Below are 13,397 nucleotides of genomic sequence, written 5' to 3'. Positions count from 1 at the left end.
GTGCCGAGTTATATAATTCGATTTAGAGTAAGAATTTATCGGTTTTCGCCATCTTTTGTTTATTTTTACGGCGTCGGCGACGACGAAGACAGTACACACCGAAGAAATAACACATATTGTACACGAAGAATACACGTAGAATTGATAAAGTTTAACGTGTGCAACTCGCACCATACCCTACCCGCCCACCGTTTGGCATCAGTGGTTATACATGCATACCTTCATCGACGTGTTTGTATAGCTATACTTTTTTTTGTGACCTTACAATATTATTCTTTTATCCAAAATGTTGATTGGCTGTCTGATAATGATAATATAATGTTTATGTTTAGGCCCTTAGTTTCCAACGATAGCGATATATTAATACGTAATATTATGTTAATGATCGATAAGTGAATATGAATTAACTTGAATGGATAAATTAAATCAAAGTTCAGAATTTTAAATTAAATATAATAGTTTAGAATACTTTTTTTATTTACAGTAGTTTTAAGTTAACCTAATATAATATTAAGTTTCATAATATTTCAAATTATAAAGAAAAATATTAACTCAACTTTACTTGGTTAAAAATAAGTGTATAATTTTATTTTAAATTTTAAAATAATTCAATTTATTATTTCAAACTATTTTTAGTGGTTTAGGAAATCACATTTTCATGTCAACTTAATTATTAAATCCAGGCATATTTATCTGTTTTTATTTTTTATATAAAATAAATGTATGTATACACTTGGTTAAACAAAAAAAAGGAATTATTTATTAATAAACTAATGAATGTATAAACTCGAATTGAACTTGATTGTTTCGTAAAAAATTTGGAAAAATCTAAATCATTAAAATCACAAATTCTTTATTGATTTAAAATTTCTTGGAAAATATGTAAAATTAGAAAAAATAGTGAACTAGTTTAGCTCAACAATTTAAAAACTAATGGCCCTTGCAGCCGATGTTTCAAGAGATCAATAAAAAAAAAACAAAATTAAAAAAAAAAAAACAATTTCTTAAATTGGTTTTAACATTTTAAACTACTTAGTTAATCACTTTTCATAGGTTTGAATAATTATTAGAGGATTACATCAATTCATCCCATATTATTCGCTTAATATGTTTATTTATATATCATTTGTTTATAAACACATAGGTTAGGTGTATTTTATATTGACTTTTGTCAATGGATACTTATCTTCACACCCGTGAAGTATTGAAAAATGATTGCCATTTTTATTCTCATAATATTATAAAATGCTTATTTTATTTTATTTTTCGATATACTTCTCTTGAAAAATAAAAATTGAAAAACAATGTACAGATGCACAAATCCTATTAGTTGGGCCGATATTTACAAGCGAAAAAAATGATATTTTACGTATACTGTGCGTCAAATGGATCAATAAAATGAAGATTCCGTCAATCGATGTATTAATACAAGTGCGTTAATGATCGTATAATAATATTGATAAGCATACGAGAAATTGATATTATAAATAAATATGTATTATGTTTTATGTCGTTGCGGAATGAATACCTTCATTGACGAATACACCAATATATTTTCAGTACATTTGCACAAGGCTGATCGTTATAGTAAAAATTTTGATCTAATTTAGACTTATTCGATTATATCGTTTTTGAACTACCTATTCTAAAAAATATATTTAATATAAATAATTAAACGATAATCATAATATTATTATTATGTGATTAAAATAAAAGATTCACAATCACGGTGTAGCTCGATTGCCTACTTAAAACGCCGTGCAAGTGTGTGGATATACAGTTGTTTCACATTTATTTTATTCCCAATAAATAGCTAGGTATATTAGATTTATTGAAAATATCTATAGGAAACACACAACTCGCAGATAAAACCGTGTACGAGTTACGTACATATTTCGTAATATTTTTAATGCATGTGCAGTACCTACGTACTCTATGGCAAGTATTAACCAGGTATTAATACTCATCAAGTACCCGTCGTACTAGTCATGAGATCGATTCTTAACCGTTTAATCGCAGCTGGAAAAATGGGGACGTAATAACGTTTAAACGTATTATTTGCGCGATCGTGTATATAGTACGTTTTCGAAACACCGGACGGCGGCGGAGAGAACAGAGTAACGCGGAGATAAATAATGTGCTATTTTACGTAATATATTAATATATTATATCAATGTTTGCGGTTTAGTGCTTTTCGGAATGTTCACCGTCCCCGAAAACAAATCGCAAAACGAGAAAAAAAAAATATTAACTATGTATATTGTTGCAATATAAGCGCTGTAGCCGCCAGTCGGTCGATCGGACTACCAATTTTTGCCTATCCCGTTTTGACACCCCACGCGGCTGCCTCCGCTATAACCGTCCACGAAATTTATGCGTCTACGAGAAATACTTTCAGGGGATTTGCTATTGTGCGCGGAAAAAAAAAATGATCGTTTTAAGCAACACTCACGCCGCGCGACAACGGATGTGCGGATGTGCGGATGTGCGTATACGAATATTATTATATAGTACATTGCGGCACGACGGGGACGGTTGTCCATTTTCGGCGACGATTTCACGCGACGTCTGCGGGTACCTACCCGCAACTATACTACTATTATACGGAAGTATAAATATTATTCAAAAACATTTCAAGTAGGTATTACTGTGCCGATTCAGTTTTTACACGGAAACCGACCGTTCAAACGACGTTATTGATTCGATCGCACCTATACCGCGGTATACGGTGATTTCAACAATATTGCCGCGCAGACGTTTAATTAATCCAATTTAATTATTTGCTCGTTAAAAACCCGGGTGATATATTTCATTTTTTTTTCTGTTATTTGTGGTATGACAACCGGCCATACTTTTTCAATCCAAATACCCCCGTGAACCAATATAAATTTATAACTTATACAAAACATATACTATTAATTTGACCCAAATATTCAATAATGCACATATATTATTACATATACAGACGCAATATACGTATATTACACGTATCTGAGTGTGTGTGTTATGCGTTAATATTGTGTACGCGAGAGTTTCCAGCGTAGTCGTATTATTAATTAAAAATATTACCTATACATAATATATCTACTATGCAGGTGCCAAGCAATACAACTTTTCTAATCATTTTTATCGTAATTTATTTGTTTTTTATCGATTTTAATAAAATGTTAGTCGAGCGTATACAGCAATGATCGCGTATGAGTGCATATAATAGTATAAATAGTTTTAAAATGTACCAACTCCTGGCAATATTTTATTAATTTATTATTTTGATAAAATAAACAGGATAGCATTTTGAAAATATGTCTTCAGATACAGTAAAAAATATTTCTTTTTATGAAATAAATATTGGTCTTTGATCACAAAATTCGACAAAACACACATATTATGTGTATAGGTACCTAATGTAAAATAGTATGTAAATTATTCAAAGTCTAAATTAGAGTCGAGCGGTAACCCATTATCCTATATATAAGTGCGGCTATTTAAAGAAACAACATATATATATTAGTGCCGTTTGTAGAGGTTAGTCATTTGTATTTAGGGTGCAAGGTTAAAATAAAAAAATAAAATATAACGCATTTTACTAGCAGAAAATAACAGATTTTCGAGTGTAATCGTAGAACTTGGTTATTATAACGATTTCGAATTCCAAACAATAACTCGTAACGCAATGTCATGGAACATATAAATCTAGTAAAAAATATTACAACAACAACAACAAAAAAAAAAAAAAGATTGAACGCCTCCGACCGAACGAAATTATTGCGATGTAGATGTTTCTTCGGTGTTTTTTTTAGATTTTCCTCATGGTTTCGCACAGATATTTTATTTCTAGATAAAATAATGGGAAATTCAAAATCGTCTTCCACAGGTAAATAAATTATATGAAAAGAAAAAAAAAACGTCCTCAAGCATTTGGAAAAAAACTTATCAGGTCATATTATGATGGATAATTTTTACCGATAGAAGAAAAAAAATTATCGAAACCATCAGGTATTTTGCTCGATAACAAAAGCTGCACCGACCCCATGAATAAAATATATATATATATATTGGTAGAAAGGTTACCCCTCAGAGAGTTTTGGTATAGAACAGTACCTACGCTGGACAAAGAAGCGAGAAAAAACTCCTTGAGCGAAAAAAGATACATACGACGATAATTTATTACTTTAAGCCTTTTTTGTTCAACGTTAACGTGTATGAGTATACGTTATTTTTTAAATGGAAATTAAAGTTCCAGAAATCTCATTGAAACCACCCACCCAACAAAAGACCCTTTAGTTTTCGATTATTTATATTTTATTATGACATATCCATGGTGAAGCTTTAAACGTTCGTTTTAGAAAATGTCTCCCACACATAAGCTTAGTTTCGATTTTCTCATAGAATAAAATTATATATAACTAAAACTAATATTATAACTGACTTAAACAATAATTGGTAAGAACATGTACGATTAGATAACAATTAAAAGCTTATGTCCTATCACGATATCATTATAATATCCGCGTACGGTGGAAATGAAACTTTATTGTAAATCCTTTAATTTTTGTTAATTATATTTATTGATCAAATTAATCGACAAAACAATTTATATACTTTCCAGTAGTGCACATTTTAATTAAATGGATTTATTTTATAGTTATGACTGTTATGAGTAACGGATACAACTTCAACTATGCAATGACATGATTTTGGATAGAATAATAATCATCAAATCGTCATTAATGATTTAACTCAATGTGCACGAAAATGTTTTCAACTCAATAATATTACCGATTTAATTTTAAATCAGAAAAAAATATGTCTTCTTAGTAGGTACGATATATTTTAGTGGTGAATTTTTCAATTCAGACATAAGTGTATAATTTAGTCAATTACCGTTACTAGTCGTAACCAGTATAATCAGATATATTTATGTAAATAAGAATTCAATTTATATTTTGTCTCAACGGTACACACTGAAATATTATAGTAGATACAGTGTATTTAACTGAAAAAAAAAGATTAAAAGAGAAATCTGTTGAAGTATTTAAGCTAATTATTATCAATTCATTGTATGTTTATATAGTACGAAGCAATATCACAATTAAAAATAAATAAAATAAATAGTTATTCTTTCACAAAAAAAAAATTCGTTTTAGCAAAATGCATTTGAGTATACCTCATACCCTATGTATAATTATTAATAAAATAGTATAATTGTTAATATATAATAATACAATAAAACAATATGTACGTACACGCTTTATCGCGTAATAGTGATATCTGTTGTCATTTAACTATTTCCTTTAAATTAAATTTTTTTTTTGGATATTATTTTTTTTTTATCGTCTCCGATGAAAGACACAGGATATTAATATTAAAAAAGATTGTATATGCCATTAAAATATTTTCTCGGTATTTGTAATCACATCCTATCAGATTTGCATACATAATAAAGATTTCAAACTGATAAAAAAAGCAAGTCAGGCAGGAAAAGAGTATTTAACATTTCGTAATTTTTATTTTTTATTTTTTTTTTTTTACTTGAAGCTTTTATCCGGAAATGAGTTATTATAAATTTGTTCATTTTTGTAATCATAAAGTATGAACGTATACGTTAATAAAACTTGTCAATTTTTAAAATATTTATTTTTTTTTTAGATATTATGAAGATACAATACTCAGCAGCTGGCAGATTGTTCTAACTACCTAAATTTAAACAGTCAATAAGGTAGCGGAATAAAATAATTAATTTTTATAATTTCATTAAAATCAGTGCATTGTATTTGTGAATGCGCTCTATCGTTTTGGTGAGAAAGCATATTATAGCCTGTTAATTGTAATTTCAAATATAATATATAATATGTTATCATATTTATAAAGATTTTAGTTACATTTCATTTTTATATTTTATAATTCTATTGAATAAAATACCATTTGTAAATTGGTTTTTACAATGAGTATTTGAACATCTGTTGTATATTATAATGAGCGTGATATCACATGAGTAGAGAAATCATTCATTGGTGATGTATGATTTATTTTGTGGCTTGAAATGACTAATAAGTTTTAATTAAATAGAAGCCATCTACACAATTCTGATTTATTCGGTTAGAGTAAAAAAGGATTGCCATGAATGGATTTAGTAAATACAACACTCATGAGTGGGTGAATTCTTGTGATTCAAGAGGTATTGAATATTTTATGGTGTGTTTTTTTTAATAAGTATGAATTGGTTATCATTTTATTTATTTAATTATATTTGTGAGAAAGGATGTGTTAAGAGAAATAATTGGTATTATCAAAGGCTTCTTCAATAGATTAAAAATAACTGCATTTTGATTCATTTGGTACACAAATTTAATATTAGTGAAAAATTAAAAGTGTTTTTATTAGCAACATCTGACCGTGTAATATGACGTAATCTGAATTATCAGACATAGGCGTGCTGGGTATTGACTACCCGACACTTTTACTGTACCTTTATATTATTTAATTATAATTCAATACGATTTATGCTCACTAAGTTTTCCATTGCACACAAGCATTTCGGTTCTAGTTTCACTTATGAACATAGAAAGTGCAGTTTTCAAAACAATAATAGTAATATGTATTGAATGATGAACCACTTATAAAGGAAACAAGTGTATGTTAAGCACACATGCGGTCTGAATACTCGTGGCGTACTGATAATTCTGTTACATGAATAATATTTTAAACGTGAACTTTTTTATTAAATAACAGGTGAGATTAAAAAATTCTACATAAAAATATTATTGATTGATTTTTTTTTTGTATTATATTATTTATGTGTTTGTGTCATTATTAAATAATATAATATATACCTTTTTAAACAATATTATTTTTTTTTCGAATTTCTCAAGAACTTGAATTTCTAATAATAATAATAAAAAAATATTTTCTAAAATTCCATCTTATTTGTATTTTTATTAAAAATATAAAACATAATAACTATAATAACTCGGAATGACGAAAATCTTCAAAAATAATTCTTTATTATTCGAAATATTGTGTACATACGATATATTATGTTTGGGACAGTATTAAATTATTTATTTACATTTTCCAGTTATTACATATCATTTTTGAAAATTTCATAACAATAACATATATTATTTTAATTATTAACATTGACCGCTATTCCACGGTACCTATGTGCGTCAGCCAAATCTAAATACAACTGTTCTACAAATTCGGGGATTTGTGTATATTTATTCGCGCCGTACTTGACATTTCGAATACTCAATTTGATTTTAACTCAAAATATTTACATACCCACGATCCCTGGTATTCGTTAAAATTATAAACACCGCGCGGCGACGATTGACCGTGTCTTTAGTCGTTCTCCGACAGAGGCCAAAATCACTCTGCCCGAGTTAGTAATTTCACACAGCGTTATTTTTAACCTCAGTGATCGCGTGGAAAATAAAATATCCATTATTTAAATAATTTTCATACGTTGCTGTCTTATACGGACAATCGTGTGCTACAAAAGTTTTCCGACGCACATACGTACAGTATTATCGTAAAATCGAGTAATCGTGGGATTATGGCGTAAGGGAAGGCGGGAGGGGTGCTCCATCAGTTGTAAGTTGTAAGTACGTTATTTCGGTAATCATCGCGACGTGTTATTGATATGCGCGTTCGTAAACATGTTGCCGCAGAGTGAACAGCTGATTATTTCGTTTTTCTATGTGCGTTGCACGTCGAGGTCGTATAGTACACACAACTATTGGGTGTAAATAAAACGATATTGTTGTTTTAAACGTTCAATTGAAAACACACCGTGATAGGCACCACACGGCGATTGTAATTATTATCGATTTATTAGCATTTCGAAACGCTCTATTCATTATTTACGCTGATTACGTCAAAATCACCACTTTGACCATTAATATTCAAAATACACGCACACACATCCATATTACATTTCGACGACTATTTTTAGTCTAATTAATTGATTATTTATAAACCTGATAACTGTTTAATTTATTTCAACAGCGTGTGTTACAGATAAATGCCAAAATACATATGATAACAACACACATTAATTTTAAAACAAACGATTTACTGTGAAAAACAGATTTTGAACAAGAGTTTTAGATGAAATTCCGTTATTCGTCGTATAGTATAGTTTGTTTAAAATACATTTAACGAAATTCATAAGATGAATAAATTCAATAAAGTCATTATTTTAATGTATTTGTGTTAGAGAAGTAAATTCAAATTCTTACTCTCCTTTTTAACTTAAAATAATCGAAATATGTTTAATTTTGTTTTCATTTAAACAAACATTATTTTAATAAATTAATTTTGTTGTTTTCGTTAAATTTAGTAACCGAATGATTTTAGCGTTCGGCATTCATAACACCGCGACAGACCAATTCTTCAAACATTCTTTATGACAGTAAATATTTAGTAATTTTATTTCTCCTACTTTGTCAGGTATTTGCTGTTTTGTAATAAAAATGGCGTATAAATTGTCCAAATAATGAAAATAAAAACGGTACTTCAGAAATTGATGGACTTATAGTATCAGTATAAAAAATGTCACCATTGTATTAAAATGATTAAAAACAACATAAAGACGTAATTATATTTGTATTACTTATTAACGTTATTTAGTAACTGTTTATATTACTGTCGATCTTATTTCAAAACAAAAAAAAAAGAAAAGAAAAGAAAAATGACAAGTACTAAATTGTAATATAATGTAGCTGGTATATTCAACCATTTACTAAAACAGTACACACATAGTACATACTGTAGTAAACGTTTATAAATAGACTTTGGAAAGCAGCAATAATACTGAATTAAGTTTAAATTGGTGTGGTGAACCTAATGTAAACTACCAAACCTCTGACAAACATCAACTTAACACGCGGTCACGAGGCTGACTACCACAATAAACATATAGAAATACATAAAGTATTATTATAAACAAAACCTTATTCGTATTTTTAACTACCGATGGGTTCAAGACCACCTGCAGATTGTGTAGGTATTTACTTTAATAAAGCGCCGGCAAGTTATTTCAAATCCTATTTCAAATGACTAATATTACTTTTAGTATTTTAATGATTTGGCTTCTAATAATATTATGTAGAATTTTTATTTTTTTATAGATTTTTAAATTAAATATAAACTTTGAGTTTCTTATTTCAATTATAACATGTTTTGAAAAACAAAACCATTAAAAATTATTACTTAAAAAAATATTTCATGAAATTTGAATTTAAATAAATGAAAAAATACTATAATAATATAATTTTTTAAAAAAATTGGTTAATTAATACAATGTTATATTTTGTTTTATCAACTAATAATAATTATCATTATATTCATACTTCGTATAATTATACAAGAAGCACTATAAAATATGTTGTACCTACTTAAAAAAAAAAACTTTAGAAACTTTCTTTTCAGTCTGTAACATGTTAATTTTATATTTTATCGAATAAAAGTAAAATAGATATTATTAACAACAAGTATATGAGGTGAAAATCATAAAATATTATATTATGATCACCACTGTCGAGAAATAAACATAATATTCATATTATATATAGTATTAAAATAGTTTAACTTTATTACATTTATGAATAATGAATATTCATAATTTAATTTACATATTTCGTTTGAAATAAGAAAACTAGTTTTCCACAATTCTTGAAAATGTTAATAGATGTATACATTATAATATACGTTTATAATCAGTATTGAACAATTCATATATTAAAATACCATGTTATACGATTGAAATTATATAAATAATTAATAACAGTATTATATTTATAGTTGTTATAATATCAATCATTGAGTTAAAGAAAAATATTTTATTAGATGGAGAAAACACGTTCAACAGAAAATCTATGTTACCTATTCGTTTTTATACATAATTTAATTAGTATATATACTAAGTGTATAAAATGTAAAAGAAAAATAGTTGAATTAAAAATGCTTAAACATTGGTGAGCTTATTAGAACTTAAACAAATACGAGACGAATTTTTTATTGAATTATATTTGAATATGCATACAACCAAATGGCAGTATATTTAAATAACTCAATACAACTAACAAAATATCGAAACTAAGTAATTACGACAAATATACACTGTCAGGTCTAAGTCATCTTTTTTTTATACTTTTTCCATAAAATCGACAATATTAATGAATTCCGTATCACTTAAAGTCACGAAGACGAATAACGGACACAATAGGTATAGTGATGTATATGTGATAATTAAACTGATTTTAAATTATTAAAAACACTGTAATTTAATTAATACTTTGGACTACGTAGAATAGCAATCAATTTATTGGCTTGTAATTTGATAGGTATTAAATAGGTACAGCTAAGAAAGGTGAATTTCATTCATTTTAATTTATTCCACATAAAAAATATACACTTGAAATCCGACGGTGTATAATCGTTTCCGGGTCTTCGAGACATTAAAAATTACGGTTTTCAATTAAATTACTTTAACTGAAATAACGATATCACGTATTTTAGTACTTAATTTATATTATGGACATTTCATTTTAACACAAAAAACTATTTAAGAATAGACGAAGAGACGCATTTGTTATTATTTATGTATTCATTATGTTTTATTAAAAACTGTTTCGGTATAGTAGTTACATGTAATTCGTCGAAGATTTACAAAGAAATGTGTAGGTAGGATATCTGTATAAATACCGAAAGCCATGGTTTTTTGTTGTTGAAAAGTACATACATTTGAAATTAAATTCCCGTATTTCATGTGTTAAAGTGTACTTTTATATTTTCACCGTAATGAATTCAAATAGGTTTTTTTCATACGCATACTTTTAAAGACAAAAAATACTCTGACGACGTAGAAAATCAGATTTACTTTTTGCAGCATTCGAGCCGGACAAAAAAAAAAAAAAAAAAGCATAGTTTATCCCTACCGTTCTTCGCTATCCGTCGACGACGTATAATTTTTGGACGACTTCCAATAACTACCGTCGCGTGAAGCAAAAAATCTCAAATATTTATACATAAAAAATAATAAAAAAAACCAAAATATGTGTGCAGCACTCACCTACGACGGCCATCAGCTGAAGCACAGCCAAGACGGATAAAACGACGGTGGCAACCGCCGGAAAACCGCTCGGCATGATCGCGGGAAAACTCATTTGCTTCGGTGAAAATCAAACACGACGGCGGCGGCGGTGTGCGTGTACGACGAGGTGGCCCGGCGGGGAGAAGAACCGTCCGCGCACGTGTTCGGAGACGAACTACCGTCAACAACGTCCGAGTAAGTCGGCCGATCTGCCGCGGCGCTCGACGTTTTGTGCCCGCCATCTGGATGACCCGAACGCCACACTGCCCAGACACACGACGCACACCGCCGTGACGACGACGACAAACAGTCGTTTCAAATGACCACGTTTAATAATATTATTTTTATCGTTATTATTCTTATTATTATTGTTATGTGTACTACATATTATAATAATATTATCATAATATTATATTTTGTTGTTGTGATTTAAACGCGTAATTTTTATAAACTCGTGATATTATGTAATATAATATTAATAATGTGTTGTTGTAATAAAATTCCTAGTATTTCGATGTGACTTATCCCCTCCACTGCCATTGAAACGTAATGGAGTAGGCTCCACGATTATCAGTTATAATTCCCGAAATTCACGAGCTATAATTATAGAATATATTTATGTGTCATTATGATATTACGAACAATATTACCTTAATTAGGTTCCGACGAACATTTCTAGTTAAAAATCACTCTATACTTAGGTTTTCGTGCTAATATTATTAAACAAAATAATAATTTTATTGTTTTTTCAGATATATAATCATTTTAATCGGAATATATACTTATGTGAGTTTAATTTAATAAATATACATTTAATTTTACAAATATTCAAATAATTCTTCAACTATAATAATTATACCAATAAAATGCACAAAAAATTTACGTAGAATATAAAAGCGTATCGATGAAAAACTAATGAGCGTATTGAGGAAATATACAAAATCGGTATATTGAGTAGTGTAGAATAATTTCATAACTTTAATTTAATGTATACACCTATTTAACTGTTGTAATTTTTAATACACGTAAAATTGAACAGTTGCAAAGCTCGTATCTCATACGGTCCTCATAAAACTTGTTAACAATAAAAATTATATTGATTATAATGTACATATAATGGCTAATAATAAAATATGCACGATTTTGAAAAAAATTGTGAGATGTTTTGATTTTACGATAATATTGATTTGCGTTATATTTTAGTGATTAACATTTTTTTTTTTTTTTTTGGTAGGATAATTTTCACAACTACTGGTTGAAAAATAATTAATTAACAAATTCATCAAACGTTTGATAAAGCTCCGATCGAAATAATTTGTTTTGCGGCAATCCCAAGCTCTAAATCTGGAATAACCGAAATAGCTGAAAATTACATTATGAGAAGGGCGACTGTGAGAATCACACAAAATACTGTAAAAACTTCAATGAAGAAGTGCCCCAAACGAATTTAGTAGAATATTTTAATCGTCTTAAAGGTCTGAGATACTTAAATTTAATGAAAACCTAATGAAAATTTGTAATGTTATACGAATGATCGTACTTACATATATTTTAGATTACCGAAAAAAAATGAACTATTTCTATGTAAAGTTGTCGAGTAAAGCTATAATATGTTGCTGGGTTGTAAAATCATCGAATCGTCAGAATACGTTTAATGTATCATAATATTATATGATATTTTTTTGGAAACGGTTATTCGCTGGTGGTGAAAATCCATATTTCAAATAATTATTAGTTTTGGTTAGTCGTACTACACGTTTATTTTATTTATTTATTTTTTTGTTCGCGATTTAATACACGAAACTATTTTTTTATCCTTTAAGATCTGTAAGTTAAACTACGCTGTCGATTTAAATTTGTTGAGATTACTGCTTGTACGCATATGTTTCAAATGTAATAAATATGAGGTCACACATTTGTAGACGTTTTGTGTAGGTACCTACTTTACAAGAATGACGTGTGGCGATGCAAATTTATTTCATACTCCACAAAATTTTATAGAAAACAGCTATATTCTCAACATCATTGTTAGGGTTAACAACTATTTGGTTATTTAACACTCGAGTTTACTAGATAATATAAAAATTAATAAAAAATCAATAATAGTTAATATAACTGTTTTTACTGGATAAAAGTCGATGTAGCATATTTTTATGAACCGTAATATTAATCACCGTTCTATACATATACAAAATTGTTTTTTTTTTATCTCATGTTAAATACCCTCAACAACTACTGTTTGTAACTAAATCAGTTAAACTAGCGTTTGGCCATTTGAAGTCTACGAATTTTGAAATTA

General features: G+C 28.2%; 1 protein-coding gene across 1 annotated transcript in view; it reads right to left on the bottom strand.

Annotated features, from left to right (window-relative positions):
• Positions 1-11,325, bottom strand: part of LOC132917370 (lachesin-like) — a 206,764-nt gene extending 195,439 nt beyond the window's left edge. The window contains exon 1 of the mRNA XM_060978087.1: positions 11,078-11,325. Coding sequence (XP_060834070.1) covers positions 11,078-11,171 — 94 coding nt within the window. The 5' untranslated portion in view covers positions 11,172-11,325. The remainder of the gene's footprint in view (positions 1-11,077) is intronic.
• Between the last annotated feature and the right edge of the window lie 2,072 nt (positions 11,326-13,397).

The sequence above is a fragment of the Rhopalosiphum padi genome, chromosome 1, assembly GCF_020882245.1.
Source record: "Rhopalosiphum padi isolate XX-2018 chromosome 1, ASM2088224v1, whole genome shotgun sequence".
NCBI lineage: Eukaryota > Metazoa > Arthropoda > Insecta > Hemiptera > Aphididae > Rhopalosiphum > Rhopalosiphum padi.
The sequence above is the reverse complement of the archived record's forward strand: the minus strand, read 5'-3'. Positions and strand labels throughout refer to the sequence as shown.